The sequence below is a fragment of the Penaeus vannamei genome, chromosome 19, assembly GCF_042767895.1.
Source record: "Penaeus vannamei isolate JL-2024 chromosome 19, ASM4276789v1, whole genome shotgun sequence".
Classification (NCBI taxonomy): domain Eukaryota; kingdom Metazoa; phylum Arthropoda; class Malacostraca; order Decapoda; family Penaeidae; genus Penaeus; species Penaeus vannamei.
The window spans coordinates 32,791,812-32,812,360 of record NC_091567.1 but is presented as its reverse complement, the minus strand read 5'-3'; the positions used below and the strand labels follow the sequence as shown (position 1 = coordinate 32,812,360).

The following is a 20,549-nucleotide window of genomic DNA, read 5'->3' as shown; positions in this document are numbered from 1 at the left end:
AGAGAGAGAGAGAGAGAGGAGAGAGAGAGAGAGAGAGAGAGAGAGAGAGATGGAGAGATATAGAGAGAGAAAGAGAGAGAGAGAAAAAGAAAGAGAAAGATGGAGAGAGAGAGAGAGAGAGAGAGAGAGAGAGAGAGAGAGAGAGAGAGAGAGAGAGAGAGAGAGAGAGAGAGAGAGAGAGAGAGAGAGAGAGAGAGAGAGAGAGAGAGAGAGAGAAGAGAGAGAGAGAGAGAGAGAGAGAGAGAGAGAGAGAGAGAGAGAGAGAGAGAGAGAGAGAAAACATATTTTCACTTTTGACATTAAAGTACCGGCATTGAATACCCCTTCCCCTCCCCCCCCCCCCTTTTCTACTTTTCTTTATCAACCAAGAAAACCGTCAAAGAAAAAAAGAAATTATCACATTTCCTTCCCATTTACTTTCGTCCATAGTTTTGTATCCACAATGAGAACTTTTTAGGCCTTTAATCGTAGAACTTGCGATGTATGAACATTTACATGTGAGATATTTCGTCAGCATACAGCATAAATCGAGTCAATGAGAAGTTTGTCCTTGTTAGGAAAGCATAAATTGGTGTCCTTAGTTCGAGTCAATTTGTAAATGGATGTACTCGTGGCTTTACTGACAAGAGTATTACTATTATTGTTGATGTTATTGCCGTTTTTGTTGTTATTAATTCTATCATCATTATTATCACCATTATCGTTATCATAATTATAATTGCTATCCTTATCACTATCATTGTTATTATTATCATCATGATTATTGTTATTATCATCACTGTTATTATCATCATGATTGTTGTTATCATCATCACTGTTAGTATCATCCTTATTGCTTTGAATATTACTATAATTATGTTTATTATTATCCTTATTATTCTTATAATTATCATTGTTATCATTGTTATCATTAGTATTATCAATATGATTATAATTATCATTACCAATATCATTGTCGCTGTTGTCATTACAAATATTCTGTTGTTATTACTATACTTATTATCATTATTATCATCATTATCAGCATTATGACCACTATCATCAATATCATTACCATCATCATTACCATTCTCATTATTATCATCGTTCTTCTTATGATGATTATAATCCATATCACCACAGTAGAAAAACGGTATCAAAACGACTAAAACTGGCCTATTTCTCTTCATCCGAGTGTTGGTGAGTGCCCACTGCCAGGGCTAAGGTGACACAGATTAATCAGATTTCTCTAAGGTTGCCCAGTCGCCACAGGATTCTCTAAGGTTCCCCAGTCGCCACAGGATTCTCTAAGGTTCCCCAGTCGCCACAGGATTCTCTAAGGTTCCCCAGTCGCCACAGGATTCTCTAAGGTTCCCCAGTCGCCACAGGATTCTCTAAGCAAATCGGATGCTGTTGCTGGCCGGTCCTGGCGTCCTGGCGTGGGATCCGATGGTGGGGCGAAATCCTGCTGGATGGAGGACCTCAAGCAGGCCAGGACTATGCTAGGAATTCGGGAATAGGGGGAGAGGGGGAGGGGGGGAGGGGGAATTTCTTGTTGTGTTGTGCGGGTTGTGGGGGTCGTGGTTGTTGCATTGCTGTTATTATTGGAGTTGTTGTCTTTGTTATCATTTTCGATGTTGTTTTTATTGTCAGTATTGTTATTATTATCAGTATCATCATTATCCTTATCTAATATCATCATTATCATTATCATTATCATCATTATTCTTATCATTGTCCTTACCCTTATCCTTATCATTATTAATCTTAACCTTGTTATTATTATTATCATTATTATTATTATTATCATTATTACTATTATTAACTTTATCATTACCATCATTATCCTTATCATTATCATAATCATCATTATCATTATTATTCTCCTCATTAACCTTATCCTTATCATCATTATCCTTATCCTAATCATCATCATCCTTATCCTTATCCCTATCCTCTCCTTATTACCATTAACCTCACCGTTCATTAGTCCATATAAAGTGGATAGCAAAGAACAAAGAAAGAAAGAAAGAAAAAAAAAACGACTCTTTTGCGCCTGTGAACCGAGGTCGTGGCAGTCGCTGTCGACCTCTCTTTTGGAATGTTTTTCCTGCATTTATTTTATTTTTATTTTTTTGTATTTTGTTAATTCTTTCTCTTTTTTCGAATTTTGTTTATCTTTTTCTAGTTTTTTTTTTATAATATTTTGTGTATCTTTTTATCGTCTTTTTTTAAAACCATATTTTGTTCATTTTTTTTATCGTATTTTGTTCATCTTTTTTATCGTATTTTGTTCATCTTTTTTATCGTCTTTTTTCTCATTTTTTATCGTATTTTGTTTATCTTTTTCTAATTTTTATCGTATTTTGTTTATCTTTTTCTTATTTTTTAAGCGTTTTTTGTTGATCTTTTTCTCGTTTTTATCGTATTTTGTTTATCTTTTTCTTATCTTTTAAATCGTATTTTGTTAATCTTTTTCTCATTATTATCGTATTTTGTTGATCTTTTTCTCACCTTTTATCGTATTTTGTTTATCTTTTTTCTCGTTTTTATCGTATTTTGTTTATCTTTTTCTTATCTTTTAAATCGTATTTTGTTAATCTTTTTCTCTTTTTTATCGTATTTTGTTTATCTTTTTCTCTCTTTTTATCGTATTTTGTTTATCTTTTTTCTATTTTTTATCGTATTTTGCTGACCTATCTTTTGGAATGTTTTTCCTGCATTTAATTTTCTTCATTTTTTTTTCTTTTTTGTAATTTGTTTATCTTTTTCCTTAATCTCCCCCCCACACATCAGACTCCCCTCAAATCCCTCCTTTCTCCCCCACGCACGCTAAAATCTCCCCCAAAACAAACCCGAATCGCCCCAAAACAACGCAGTCGATCCCCCAAAAAGACTCGTCGAACCTCAAGCAAAGAGATCATATAGGCTTCAACACCCTGCGACTTGGCTTGGTTTCCAATGCCACTGTTTGTATCGTATATTTTTTTATTTGTTTTTTGTTTGTTTGTTATATAATGATGTTAATGATGATCTTAATGACGGTGATGATGGTTGTAATTATGCAAATGATGAGGTGGAGCAATTATGATAATAATTATAATATCAGTAATAGTTATAATGATAATGAACATTATAATGATAGTGGTGATAATGATAGAGATATTGATAATCATCATAAAACAATAACAATGATGATTTAATGGAAATGATGATAAGAGTAATGATAATGATAATAATTATAATAATAATGATGATAATAATGATAATAATGATAACAATGATAATGACAGTAATGTTAATGAGGATAATCATAATTCTAATAGTAATAACAATGATAATATCATTATAACAAGAGGAAAAACAACATTAAAGTTACCAATGATAATAATAATGGTAATAACAATAGCAAAAGCAACAGTAACAATGATCGGAACACAAAAACACGCAACAACAATAACAGTAACAATCACATTGATGATAAAGAAATACAACCCTTTCTGAAGGCGACCGCGCGCGATAAACAAAATCGCCCCAGAAGCCCTGCGATTTCTCTCTCCCAGTGATATTTACGACGAAGTTCAATTATTCATGAAAGTGTCCGCCAAATGGCCTTTGTGCGTGTGGCTGCGTGTGCGTTTGTGTGTGTGTGGGGGTGGGGGGTGGTTGTGTGTGTGTGTGTGGGGGGGGCTGTGCGTGTGTGCCTGTGGGTGTGTGTGCCTGTAGGGGGGTGCTTGTGTGTCTATCTGTGTGTCTATATGCTTATATGTACGTAAGTGTGTTTGTGTCTGTTTACTTGTATTGTTGTGTGTCTATATGCTTATATGTACGTAAGTGTGTTTGTGTGTGTTTACTTGTATTGTTGTGTGTCTATATGCTTATCTGTACGTATGTGTGCTTGTGTGTTTATGAATGTATGCGTACGTCTATACTCATGAATGTATGTATGTATGTGCGTCTCTCTCTCTCTTTGTTTTTGTATATGTATGTTAGCACGTGCGGTTATGAGTATATGTATGTGCGTGTTTATGCGTATGGCTGTGTATATATATATATATATATATATATATATATATATATATATATATATATATATATATATATATATATATATATATATATCTATGTGTATGCATGTGTGAATACATTCATATGCTATGTATCTATATGTATCAATATACTATACATCTCCATATCTTTACGTACATATATCTCAACAAACATACATACGTCCATATGTACACATATATGCAAACTTTCGCATGCAAACGTACAGATACGTACATGTATTTCTCTTCCCTGTCTGTGTGTGCGTTCCCTCCTCCTCTGGATCAGCACATAGCGAAAACTGGCCATGCTGTCTGCCACGAATGAGAGTTATGTTGCATGATCAGATTGCCAGTTCCAGTGCAAGCGTTATTGGCTTTCGGGATTAAACCTGAGACGCGCAGAAAAGTTCCTTGCTGTCGAACTCGTTGCACAGCCGTAATGAAACGAAAGGAATTAGATTTTTTCTTCTGGATCGATTGGTGTTTTCAAGGTCGTTGTTGTAGTTGTGTTTTTTGTTTTGTTTTTTTGCTGTTTTTTGTTTTTGTTTTATTGTGTAATTTCATGAATGGTATGTATTCTGCTTTATATTTTGAAAACCTGGCAGCAAGGGGAATGTATAGTGTTGTTTTATTTTATATATATATATATATATACATATATATATATTTTTTTGCTATCTTTTCTTTTTTGTTTTATCGTGTAATTTCAAGATTGGTATGCATTCTGCTACATATTCTGAAAACCTGGCTGCAAGGGGAATGTATAATGTTGTTTTATTTCTTTTTCTTTTGGCTATCTTTTTTATCGTGTAATTTCATGAATGTATTTCATGTATTCTGCTATATATTCTGAGAACCTGGCTGCAAAGGGAATATATAGTGTTTTATTTCTTTTTGTTTTCCTTTTTTGTTTTATCGTGTAATTTCATGAATGGTATGTATTCCGCTACATATTCTGAGAACCTGGCTGCAAGGGGAATGTTTAGTGTTTTATTTCTTTTTTTTTGGCTCTCTTTTTTGTTTTATCGTGTAATTTCATGAACGGTATGTATCCTGCTCTACTGTATATCCTGAAAACCTGGTTGTAAGGGGAACGTATAATGTTTGATTTCATATTTTATGGGTTATTATTATTTTTAAAATATTTTATCGTGTAATTTCATGAATGGTATGCATTCCGCTACATATTCTGAAAATCTGGCTGCAAGGGGAATTTATAGTGTTTTATTTCTTTTTTGTTTTTGGCTCTCTTTTTTGCTTCATCATGTAATTTCATGAATGGTATGCATTATGTTTTATATTTTGAAAACCTGGCTGTAAGGGAATGTATAATGTTGTTTGATTTCATATTTTATTGGTTATTATTAAAAAAAAATCGTGTAATTTCATGAATGATATGCATTCATCTATATATTCTGAAAAACCTGGCCGCATGGGGAATGTATAGTGTTTTATTTCTTTTTTTTTGGCTCTCTTTTTTGTTTTATCGTGTAATTTCATGAATGGTATGTATCCTGCTATACTGTATATCCTGAAAGCCTGGCTGTTAGGGGAAAGGAGGCGATTGCGTGCGAGGAAAAAGGATGGTATAAGTATTGGTAATAGTACTTATATCATTGTTATTTTTTATATTATTTGTATTATTGTTATTGTTATTACTATTATCATTATTATCTTTTTATTTATTATAATAATGATAATGATTATGATAATGATGATGGTAATAATAATGATAATGGTAATATCAGTAATAAAATTACTAAGAAACAATGCTATATATGATAATGATATGAATAATGGTAACAATAATGATGATATTAATCATGCAATAATAATGGTAATAATAATAGTGATAATAATGATAATTATCCTCACCATTATAAAAATTAATGGTAATGATAATAATGACAACAATAACAACAATCAATGCCATAACTATTAACATCATTATCACCATTATCATCCTAATTACATTGACTATTGCACCTCCTATCCATAACGACCCATTCAGCCATTGAGACCCGATTCACCTCCACATAAAACCAACCTCCACATAAACACCAAACATAAAACCAACCTTTGCCACTTTCTCGTCTAGACCAAGTCTTCAAAATCCTCCCTCTGCCTCTCTCTTCCTCCAGGCGAGGATGACGGTGGGCGAGCCAAGGAGCTCCTGCAGCAGGGCCCGGGCGTGAAGGGTTGGGCGTCTGCAAGGTTCTGCATCTACCCGCAGGAACTCGTCTTCCAGTTGGAGGAGAGATGCAACCTCTCTCGCGTGCAGCTCTTGGCGCATCAACACCTCATCCGTGAGTATCCGAGGGGAGGGAACTGTGTTTACAGAGGGCAGCACAAGCGCTTAAACTCTCGTACGATTCTCCGTCTATCTGTGTAGGTATTTATTTCTTGCCTTTTCTCTCCCTTTCAGTCTATCTGTATGTGTATCTCCCTGTCTCTATTTTTTTCCCCATTCTCTCTCTCTCTCTCTCTCTCTCTCTCTCTCTCTCTCTCTCTCTCTCTCTCTCTCTCTCTCTCTCTCTCTCTCTCTCTCTCTCTCTCTCTCTCTGCCACTCTCTCTCTCTCTCTTTCTCTCTCCCTCTCTCTCTTTCTCTCTCCCCTCCCCCTCTCTCTCCCCTTACCTATCCCCCTCTCTCTTCCTCTCCCTCTCACCTCCTCTCTCTTCTTCAATAGTTCCAAAAATACAGAAAATGTGTATCCCGGGGTCACGAAAACAAAATCCCTCACATGCTGATCGTTTCCGGGCAGCTCCCAAGCAAGGAAAACAAGCAAACAACAAACGTTGAATTAAAAGTTGTCACGGCTTGCAGATTGCTGGACAAAGTTCAGCCATAAGACCGGGAACTTAACAGGTTTGAAATGGCGTCTGCAGATTGCTTTCTTCGCCACTTGTGTTTCTCTTTGTGATATATATATATATATATATATATATATATATATATATATATATATATATATATATATATATATATATATATATATACACACACGCACACGCACGCGCACACGCACACGCACACGCACACGCACACGCACACGCACATGCACACGCACACGCACACGCACACGCACACGCACACACACAAACATATATATACACAAATATATATGTGTGTGTACATGTGTGTGACACACACACGCACACACACATACGCACGCACACGCATACACAAACACATACATATATATATAAACACTAACACACAAACAAATCCTTTCTAAAAAAAAGTAAGCCACAGAAATTGAGAAAGAATGAATCACACTCACCAAAGAACAGCTGTTCCTTCCTCGTTATGTCTCCTAAAGATGTCACATCCTTTTGAACTGTTCTCTCTCCAAATAAGAAGCGAGAAGGATTTTTCTCGTATGCTCGTTACCTCGTTATCGTTATTTCAGGGTTGTATATTAGGTCGTCTTATCTGTATGGATATTTTAGATTCTTTTAATCAGACGCATATAAGTACACACACACACACACACACACGCGCAAAAGCGCGCACACGGACATGCACTCGCGCACATATATATATGCGTGTGTGCGTGCATATGTGTGTTTGTGTGTGCGTGCGCGTGAGTGTGTGTGTATGTGTGTGTGTGCGCGCGCGCGTGTGTGTATGTGTGCGTGTGTTTGTGTGTATGTGTGTGTTTGAAAATGGTGAATAGAAAAACAAACCAATGGAGATGATAAGAAATAGTAATACACACTATACATAAAAAACCCATAACATGAAAAAAATATATATCTATAGAATATAACTTTAAACTTTTCACAAAAGAAACTTAAGTTACCTTTGAAGTTGCGTTTGATGAGTACAATATAATTTTTTTTTTTTTTTTTTTTTTTTTTTTTTTTTTTTTTGCTGTAGTCAACTTTGAAGAATGAGAAAAAAATGTTGAAGCTTAAATATTGGAATAAGATTACCTTCTTTGATCTCTTGGGAGAGTTAGAGAATAATTATTGGAAGAAAGAGGTCATTAATGTTAATAGTTTATCTCTATCATTATGACCACTCGAATTCTGCATTATCATTCCATTTCTTCTTATTATTATTATTATTATCATCATTCTTATCATTAATATTATCATCAATATTATTATTATTACTATCATTGTTTTATCATTATTGTTATCGTTATTACCACTACTATTACCATTAATGTTATCATTATCATTGTTATTATTTTTATGGTTGCCGCTGTTGTTATTATTATCATTATTATTAGTTTTATTGTTTTCATTTTTACTATAACCATGACCATTGCTATTGCTATGATGATGGTGATCAACATGATAATAATAATAATAATAATAATAATAATAATAATAATAATAATAATAATAATGTTATTGCTAATAAAGATGATAATGTTAATGGTGATCTTCTCTTTCTCCCTTTTCTTCTCTTGTTCTTGCTTTCTACTTCCTCTCTCTCTCTCTCTCTTCCTCTCTCTTTCTCTCTTTCTCTCTCTCTCTCTCTCTCTCTCTCTCTCTCTCTCTCTCTCTCTCTCTCTCTCTCTCTCTCTCTCTCTCTCTCTCTCTCTCTCTCTCTCTCTCTCTTCCTCCCTTTTTTCTCTTCCCTACTCTCTGCTTCCTCCTTTTTCCTCTCCCTTTTTTAATTTCTCTTAATGGGAATGATGATAACAATAACAACTATGACGGATCGAAATAATAATAATAACAATAACATTATTCTTATCGTTATTATTATGATACTTATTATAATCGTTATTATTACTTTTATAAGAATAGTAATAATGATATTGATGATAAAAATATTGATAATGATAATGATAATAACAACGAAAGTAATATGGATTACTATTATTGTTATCAGTATTATTATTGTTATTATTATAATCATTATTATTATTACTGTCATTATTGTAATTACCATCATTGTTGTTATTATTAACATAATTGTTATCATTATTATTACTGTTTTAATCATTACTATTATTGTTATTATTTTTGTTATTATCATTATTATCATTATTGTTATTAATTTGACAATACGATATCATCCAAAGATAGTATTTAAGAATTAATTATTGTAAATGTTATACAATGAGGTATTGCTTGCGAAAATGGAACGGGAAATAGATGTTTTAATGTTTGATTTTTGTATTCTGAGATGTTTGATTAGTTATAAAACTATGAAAGTAATTATTTGTGGATTGAATGTTGGATTTAGTTAAGAAAAAGCAAAATATGTTTATGGTTTCAATTCATTTTCATTCATTTTTTTTAAATGTATATAATTTTATACATATAGTCATCAGTCTACTTGAATATATATATATATGAAGGAAGAATAAATATTTTTCTTCCGAAATATCTAATTAAATTTTGAAGCAAAGAGATGTGGTAAGACAAATGTAGATAAGCTATTATTTGAAAATTACTATGTTGAAAGTTATTGCGTAAGGTCATTTAACATAATAAAGCGAAATGTCTACCACGGCTTTCAAACGCTATACCTTATGATGTTTGCGGGAAAGGCGTGACGTATTCGTGACGCCGATGCAGATCGCCAGTGTGACGTAATAATTAAGTGAATGTAGACTAGTCTAAAGTAAATAGACCTCGTGTATACATCTCAAGAAGTAGTTACGAATTTCTCTCTTTGATCGAAACAAAAAACAATACACATTTTATTTATATTTTTCAAGGCTTAGTTGTTTTTAGAGTCAATTCTTTTTTAACAGATACTAATTTCCCGGCTTCTCATATGAGAGAGAGAGAGAGAGAGAGAGAGAGAGAGAGAGAGAGAGAGAGAGAGAGAGAGAGAGAGAGAGAGAGAGAGAGAGAGGGAGAGAGAGAGAGAGAGAGAGAGAGAGAAAGAGAGAGAGAGAGAGAGAGAGAGAGAAGGAAAGAGAGAGAGAGAGCGAAAGAGAGGAGGGGGGAGGGAGAAGCAGAGAGAGAGAGAAAGGGAGAAGGACAAAGAGAGAGAGAAAGGGAGAAGGACAGAGAGAGAGAGAGAGAAAGGGAGAAGGAGAGAGACGGAGAAGGAGAGAGAGAGGGAGGGAGGGAGAAGGAGGGAGAGAGAGAGAGAGAGAGAGGGAGAAGGAGAGAGAGAGAGAAAGAAATTTCCCGGCTTCTCTAGAGAGAGAAAGAGAGAGAGAGGGAATTGCAATTGTAATTATTTTTACTATCCTCATCTCATCAATAACATTATTGTTGTCATAATCATTATTACTGTTATCATTAGTACGATAATCATTGTTATTTTTATTTTTACTATTATATTTATCATCAATATTATAATTCTATTTGGGATTATGCTTATGATTATGATAAATGAAAATGATGATAGTGACAATATTCTTATTGATAAAGAACAATGAAAATGAAAATGATAAGGATGATAGTAATAGTGATAATGATAAAGATTATGATTATGATTACTGAAATTATAATGATAATGATAATGATTCATGAAAACGTTAATGGTTTATGAAAATGATAATGGTGATAATAGTAGTGATAATGGTAATGACTTTGATTATGATCATGATAATAATAAGAATTTCGAGTATGATTTTATAATCAGTTTGATCAATGATATCATTATCATCATAACCATCATTGTTATCATAAATGATAACGATTATAATCATCATAATAGTATAATATCACCCAAAGGTAGTATTTAATAATGAATTAGTAGAAATGTTATGCAGTGATGTATTGAGTGCAAAAATGGAACGATAAATAGGCAATTTAATGTTTGATTTTTGTTTTTGATTACTTATATAACTATGAATTTAATTTTTTGTAGGTTAAATAGTAATTTCAGTTAAGAAAAGGAAAATCTATGTTTTTGATTTATTTTCATTCATTTTTTTTAATATGTATAAGTTAAAGACGTGTAGTCATCAGTCTACCTGAATATAAATAAAGAATGAATTAATTATGTTATTATAATCATATGTATGACTAATTAAAATCATTAGACAGATATATTTATAGTAAAGTACACAATTATATACATATTATTTCCTAGGGTTGTCAAACACTATAGCTAATGAGTTTGGTGGGAAAATCGTGACGTATTCGTGACGCTGATGCAGATCGCCAGTCAATTATTATCATTATAATCGTCATCGTTATTATTAATGTTCTTATTAGTAGCATCATTTTCATTATCAGTTATCATCATAATCATTATTATCATCATTATCATGATAATCATTGTTCTCTTTATTTTTACTATTATAATTATCATCAGTATTACTATTATTTTTGTGATTATTATGATTAATGGAAATTATAATGATAATGATGATAATAACAGTGATAATGACTTTGATTATGATAATAATTTCGAGTATGATTTCATAGATATCAGTTTTATCAATATTGTCATTATCATCATGGTCATCACTGTCATTATAAATGATAACGATGATAATGACAATGATGGTATGATATCACCCAAAGAAAATACAATGATGTATTGCGTGCGAAATAGAACGAGGAATAGACATTTTAATGTTTGATTTTTGTAGTCTGAGAACTTATATAATTATGAATATAGTTCATTGTGAGTTGAAAAGCAAAATATGTTTATGTTTTCGATTTATTTTCATTCATATTATGAATATATGTAGTCATCAGTCTAGTTAAATATATGTAAGGAAGGAATTTCATTATTAATTCCGATAGCCACGAATTAAATTTTGAAACATTAGTCAGAATTATAGTAATGTTCATATCTACAGGCGTATTCCCGACGCTGATTAGTAAATGTCACAGACTAGCCTATGTAAGGACCTCGTGTATACCTCTCCATACCTAATGACTAAGTGAGAGAGAATTACAATTAACATTATAATTATCATCTCATCACAATTATTATCACTTATAAATGTTATTATTATCATTATCATCATTATCATTATCACTGTTATCTGTTATTATTGATATCATTAATTCTATTATCATTATTATTTCTATTTTTACTATTATAAGTATAATCAGTATTATTTTATTGGTGATTATGCTCATGATTATAATCAATAAAAATGATAATAATATTGATAATGATTAATACAAATGAAAAAGATAATAATAGTGATAATGGTAATGACTGATTGCATTAATAACGATGATAATGAAAAGAAATATGATATCACCCAAATATAGTATTTAAGAATGAATGTGTAAATGTTACACAATGATGTATTGAGTGCGAAAATATAACGACACGTAGACGTTTTAATGTTTGATTTTTGTATTCTGAGTTTGAGAACTTATATAATTATGAATGTAATTGTGGGTTAAATCGTAATACTAAGTTAGGAACAGTAAAATATTTTTATATTTTCAATTTATTTTTATTTATATTTTAAATATATATAAGTTAAAAAGATGTAGTCATCAGTCGACTTGGATATAAATAAAATAGGAATCTAAAGAATATATTGTATTAAATGTTTAAAATTTTAAAATAATAAATAATTATAGTAATATACATACCTATAGACTAAAAATGAAAAATAATTACGTTGATAGCTGTAGCACAACGTTATTTAACCCAACTATATAAAATGTCTGCTAGGGCTGTCAAACGCTATAGCTTATGACGTTTGCGAGAAAGCCATGACGTATTCGTGACGCTGATGCAAAGCGCCGGTGACGTCACCGTCGTAACTCTGTGACGTATTGATTGAGTAAATGTAGACTAGCCTATGTGAGTAAAGACCTCGTATATACATCTCAATAACTACTTACTAATTTCTCACGAGAGAGAGAGAGAGAGAGAGAGAGAGAGAGAGAGAGAGAGAGAGAGAGAGAGAGAGAGAGAGAGAGAGAGAGAGAGAGAGAGAGAGAGAGAATAATAATTATCATTATTATTATCATCATATCATCATAATCATTATCATTATTGTTATTATTATTATTGTTATCAGCACCATTATCAATATGACTGCTTTTACCATAATTATTATTATTGATATCATTATTACGATTATCATTGTTATCTTTATTTTTACTATTATCATTACCAACAATATAATTATCTTTGTGATTATGATTGATGACGATGATAATGATAATGATGATAGTATTGATAGTGATAAAAATTAATGAAAATGATAATGATAAAGATAATTATAGTGATAATGATAATGGCTCTGATTGTATTTATGATTTTGATTATGGTCATGATGATAATAATGATTTTGAGTGTGATTTTATAGATATCATTTTTATCATTATTATTATTATCACCATAATCATTACTGTAACCATAAATGATAACGATGACAATGGTAATGATAGTATGATATCATCCAAAGACAGTAAAAATGAATATATATATATATATATATATATATATATATATATATATATATATATATATATATATATTATATATATTTATTTATTTATTTGTAGGTTAAATGGTAATATTAAGTTAAGAAAAGCAAAATGTTTTTTACGGTTTCAATCTATTTTCATTCTTTTTTGAAATGTATATAAATTAAAAACTACTTGAATGTCAATAATGAAAGAAACGAATTAAGGACGATTATTCATCTCTAAAATTTTGAAACTAGTAAAATAAAATTGTAGTAGTGCACACATAAACCATATATATATATATATATATATATATATATATATATATATATACATATATTTATATATATATATATGTATATATATATATATATATATATATATATATATATATATATATATATATAAATTTACATATATATACATATATATATATATATATATATATATATATATATATATATATATATATATATATATATATATATATATATATATATATATATATATATATATATATATATATATATATATATATATATATATATATATATATATATATATATATATATATATATATATATATATATAAATATAAATATATATATATATATATATATATATATATATATATATATATATATATATATATATATATATATATATATATATATATATATATATATATATATATATAATGTATATATATATATATATATATATATATATTATATATATATATATACATTATATATATATATATATATAATGTATATATATATATATAATGTATATATATATATATATATATATACATTATATATATATATATATGTATATATGTATATATATATATATATATATATATATATATATATATATATATATATATATATATATATATATATATATATATATGTATATATATATAATGTATATATATATATATATATATATATATATATATATATATATATATATATATATATATACATAGATATAATATATATACATATATATATGTATATATATATGCAATGTATATATTTATATATAATGCATATATATATATATATATATATATATATATATATATATATATATATATATATATATATATATATATATATATATATATATATATATGCGTATACAGACAAACGCACGCAAACTGATTTATACATGACACAACCCTTAAAGAATATAAGTTGTACACAGGAGAAATGGAAGACCTTAAAAACACTTTTAATAACTGTTGTGCTGATCTAAGTCTTGGCTCTCCAGCACAAAGGCTCGGGTCTAAGTATTAAGTTCGGTGAAGTTTCCGTTTTAACGTTGTTCTTGTCTGATTTTATCTCTGGTAGTGTTTGGCAGATTTAGCCATTTCACATGAGACCTCTTCATTATTCATTTATTTGCCGTTCATCTTCTCATAATTTTAATTATTATCATCATTATCGTACACGAATATGTGTTGAATATATAAAATTTAGTCGATCTTCAGTTGTAGCAAGTAGATTAGAAAAAAAAGAAAAGAAAAGAAAGAAAGAAAGAAAGAAGAAAGAGAGAGAGAGAGAGAGAGAGAGAGAGAGAGAGAGAGAGAGAGAGAGAGAGAGAGAGAGAGAGAGAGAGAGAGAGAGAGAGAGAGAAAGAAAGAAAAGAAAAAGAACAAAACAGAAAAAAAGAAAAGACTATATATATATATATATATATATATATATATATATATATATATATATATATATATATAAGAGAGAGAGAGAGAGAGAGAGAGAGAGAGAGAGAGAGAGAGAGATTGAGGTTTTGCAAAACAGACACATCTTGCTTATTTCAGAATGCAACTTAGAGACCGCGTTTAATCTTGGGTTCCCCATATGGTCACAAAAGCGCAGTGCCCATAAAGCAATGGAAAAATGAATTAAAGGAAAACTTTGTCTTGGAGAGAGTCGAAATTATACCGCGATGCCTGTTCTTCTTATTTATTTATTTTTGAGGATATATGGCCAACGTTATTGTATTTTCATTTATCAGCTTTCACGTCCACTGCTAAATATTAAAGAAATGCAGGAGAGTATCACATGTGGTAGCAGTGAAAGTGAATATAAGGATATTATGCGATACTTCTCAATTCTTTCCAGAGTTCTATAATGTTACTCGAGACGTAGATTAAAATATGAACTCAGATAAAACTCAAACACATGAAACTTAAATTAGAATGTTTATATATATATATATATATATATATATATATATATATATATATATATATATATATATATATATATATATATATATATATAAATATAAACGCGCGTGTGTGTATAAATTAGTATATTTATACACACACACACACACACATATATACATATAAACGTGCTTACAGAAGCTGTGCTATAATGGGCACCTGTAGTCTATTTGTGGCACAACCTGGATCGTTAACTTCGTGCTTGGCCGCAAAGAGGGCAGTCGAAGTTTTGCTTCTAGTGCTAATGGGATAGTTAGTTGAAGCTGAATCGCAAAGATGTCGCATGGCTTTTAGGACGAAAACTTGTCTATGAGTGAAAACGTCTTTCTACCTCCACTCCATTTTACCTTAGGACTGAGAAAGGAATCCGTCAAACCCTTCCTAGACAGAAAGGTCGACTGTTTTGAATATACGCTTGTAAAGTAGTGCTAAACAATATAGCAAAAAATAATTAATGTTCTAAGATTCTAATATATGATTTATTATTTATCTATTTATTTATTTTCATTTCCGATGGGCTTTTAATATTGTCAGGTGAAAATATAATGATAATTGTAGAAAACTAGCGCAAACTTTGTAAAAAAAAAAAAAAAAAAAAAAAAACGAATTATATACAAGGTAATATGTAAAACCAATTAAAACAATCATACATGGGTCGTTTACACATTAGTTTTAATATGGCTCCATACTGTAAAAACCCGCATCAATTTCTGATTTCACTAACTTACGAACTTGCTTCCTGGATCTACATATTCTCATTAAACTGGTTTTGTGGTAGATAACGCCACTCATCTACCAGTTTGTCAACATTCCCTTCAAATATTCTAGGGATCAACTGATCTAATTCATCTAAAGGGGACATTTCTTTCTATAAACTGATGGATGGATGGATAGATAGGTAGATAGGTAGATAAATAGATAGATATGGATAGATAGATAGATGGATAGATGGAAGCTATTGTGTTTGACAGAGGTAGCAGGTATTTAGTCTACTTAAATTTGACTTTATGCAAATCCCATCAACGTAGTTATTCCCAATGGCTAACCCTTTAATATAAACTAAAATGTTATCTTTTTGGTAATTTTTTTATAGAAACTGATTAACCGTTTATTTGTATGTAAGAGAGAGGAGAGAGAGAGAGAGAGAGAGAGAGAGAGAGAGAGAGAGAGAGAGAGAGAGAGAGAGAGAAAGAGAGAGAGAGAGAGAGAGAGAGAGAGAATCGGAAGACATATTTTGTTTCCCTTATATTACTATTAATCTTTGATTCATAAATGACTACATTTGACGTTATGTAAGTAATCACCCATTTCAAAATATAACAATCAAAATTTAAAAGCCTTTTGAAAAAACCTTCTATTTCCCACTCAATACATCATTGTATACCATTTATACTAATTCTTAATTAAATATTGTCTTTAGTCGATACTTTATCATAATTATCATTATTGTTATCATTATGATAATAACAGGAATTATCAAGATAATAATGATAATAATTATGATAACGATGTCATTTTCATTCAACATGAAAATATTTATCATCATTCTTATTCTCATTCTCATAATCATTATCATTTTCATAATCACAATGATAATGACAATAATGATAATATCAATACCACTCCCACTAATAATAACAGTGATAATAAAAATGATGGTAAAAATAACGGTAAGAATAATGAATTAACGATGATGCTGAAAGTTATGATAATGATAATAATAATGATAACGGTCATATCAATAATAATAATAATAATAATAATAATAATAATGATAATAATAATGATAATAATAAAGATGCTGATAGCAATATAGAGCATGATGAGTTTATTAGTTATAACTTGATAATTAATTTGGCGGTTTGCATGAGCATTGATATTACGTCACGCCCTTCCGAAACTGTCCTAAGTTATTGTTTGACAGCTTAGGCAATTGCTTCGTTAAATTAGATTGAATGACGTTATATAGCTGCATTTAGTATACTCTGCTTCCTAAAGCTAGATTTATATATTGACATGACATTATTTCTTGTGTCAAAAATTAAATAAATAATGAATAATAAAGGAATGGAACCTTATTCATTAATATTCAAATAGACTGATGACTAAATATTTTTGAATTACTTATATGTTTTTAGAAGATGAATGAAGAAAAATCGAAACGTGTGTTCTTGAAGTACTACTAATACTTAATCCACGAATGGTGATTTTAATGGTTAGGTAGGTGATCACACTCTTCAGAACACAATCAACAATTAAAAAGCTTTTGAAAAACAATTTATTTCCGTTATATTTTCACATCACTCTTCCATTTATATTAATTGAATCTTAAAAAAAAATCTTGATATCACATTCGCATCATAATTCTCATCAATATTGTTTTCATCTACGATGAGAGTAGTAATGACAAATATAAAATGATAGTACAAAAATAGATAATATTGAAGTTTTAAATTTGATGTTATCTGGACCGGTGCATTTTAATACACTTCATTGTTAATATTTCACTCGACTGCTGACAACAGATTAAAATCAATCAAAGAATCGAAACCAATATAATTTGTGATTTCTTGAGTTACTATTACTATTTAATAATAATAAAAACATTGTTATAGTTATATGTACGTAATCACAATAGCGGGAATAAAAAAACAACCACTAAAAAAACTTTTGGGAAACCATTCTATTTCCGTTGTATTTTCGCACTCAGTACATGATTCTGTACCATTTATGTTATAATTCTTAAACATGATTTTACTCACTTTGATATTATTCTTATAACTGCCAAAATGAATGACCTAAATAGTGATGATAATTATAATAATTACAATAAAACAATCTTTTTCATTATCTTTATCATTATCATTACAGTAACCATAATGATGATCATAAACATGATTATTATCATGAAAAAGATGAAAATACTGAAATAATGACGACGATGATGCTTATAGTATTTATAATAATAACGATAATATCAGTAATGATAATAATGAAGATTCTGATAGCAATATGATAAGTTTATTAGTAATAACTTGATGATTAATTTGGCGGTTTGCATAAGCATCGCCGATACGTCAATTTATTGTGATTGACAACTCTGGCGGATATCCATATATTACGTTTATAATGCTACAATTTCATGTTACCATGGCATTACTTCTTATATCATATATTGAATGAAAAATTTGAGGCACCAAAGAGATTGCGATAGTATTCATTAATATTCAAATAGACTGATGGCTAAATATTTATAAATTACTTATTTGTCAGGGTCAGGGGAAAAAATAAAAACAAACATATATTGTGTGTGTTCTTGATTTATTACTAATATCTAATCGACAAATAGGTAAGTAATCACACTCCTCAGAATAAAGGTAAACCATTAAAAAGCTGATAACAATAATGATTTTGAAGAGATTGAGAAAAATGAAAGAGATGATAATCATTATTCATAGTCGTAATTATTTATTATTGTCATCATTATTATTATTATCATGTTCATCAGTAACCATAATTATAAGCACACTGATAATAATAATAAAAATAAACATGATAAAAATTGTTAAGATGATGATATCAATATTATTACTACTAATAATTATAACCGTGAGAGCGATAATGATAGCGATAACGATAATGATTATAATGATAATAATAAAAAATATGATAATGCCATGATGATAATAACAATAATGATAATGATAACAATAACAAAAACGATGATCATGATAATGATGATAATATCACTAACAATAATAATGATAATGATTATTAGAATATTAATGACAATAATATCAATAATGATAAGGATAATGATGACAATTTTTATGATAACAATAGGAATGATAATATCAATAATGATAATTATACTGGTAATGGTAGAGTTAATGAAAAGGGATAGAAATGTTGACGCAATTGCTAATAACTGCAATAACATCAGCAATAATAATAATTATAAAAAAGATAATGGTAATGAAAATGACAAAATATAATAATAATAATCACATTGATAATGCTAATAATGGTAGAAATAATAATGATAATAACAATAATGATAATTATAATAAAGTGATGATACTGAAAATTATAATGTTTATCATAATCACAATGACAATGATAATCATGAAAACCATTATTTTGATAAATATATTAATGAAAATCATTAAATTGTTAATAATAATAATTAGGATAAGAATATCAGCAATAATAAATATGATTTAGATGAAGACAAAAATAATAAAGATATAATAATAGTACCAACAGCAACAATGAAAATAAGGATGATAAGGGTAATAATATTATCAATAATAATTAAAAAAATGACAGTTATGATAAAATATCTATGTTGATAATCATTATGAAGATTTTCACCAAATGATTATCAATAATAATGGGAATGATAATATAACCATTATTTTTATCACTATCACCATTACCAGTATTACTTTTATCCAAGGTGTATCCTTGTATAGGCTTGTCTACATCTACTCTATCATGACGTCATGAGTTTTGGCCATGAAGTCACTGGCGGTTTGTATAAGCGTCATGGATACGTCACGCCCTTCCCGATACTGTAATAAGCAATTGTGTTTGACAGCCCTGGCAAATACTTCGTCTATTTAGATTAAATGACTTTAAACATTTACTAGCAACATGCCTTATATTAGTGTTATAGAAATTTAAAGGTAATAATTTTCAAAATTTGAAGTGATTTAAATGTATGTGATACAATGCACTTCATTGTCAAAATTCAATTCGACTGAAAACAGATTTACGTCAATAAAAGAATAGAAACCAATATTGTGATTTCTTGATTTCCTATTACTTTCAATAATAATGATAATAATGGTTAGTTATATGTACGTAATCACATTAGCAGGGATAAAAAACAAACATTAAAAAGTTTTTGAGAAACCATTCTATTTCTGTTGTATTTTAGCACTCAGCACAT

General features: G+C 29.4%; 1 protein-coding gene across 6 annotated transcripts in view; it reads left to right on the top strand.

Annotated features, from left to right (window-relative positions):
• The window catches only part of LOC113819460 (centrosomal protein of 104 kDa), a 228,326-nt gene that overhangs the window by 100,290 nt on the left and 107,487 nt on the right, over positions 1–20,549 (top strand). For all 6 annotated transcript variants that reach the window (XM_070134212.1, XM_070134210.1, XM_070134209.1 and 3 more), the window contains exon 3: positions 6,170–6,334. In XM_070134212.1, coding sequence (XP_069990313.1) covers positions 6,170–6,334 — 165 coding nt within the window. The remainder of the gene's footprint in view (positions 1–6,169; positions 6,335–20,549) is intronic.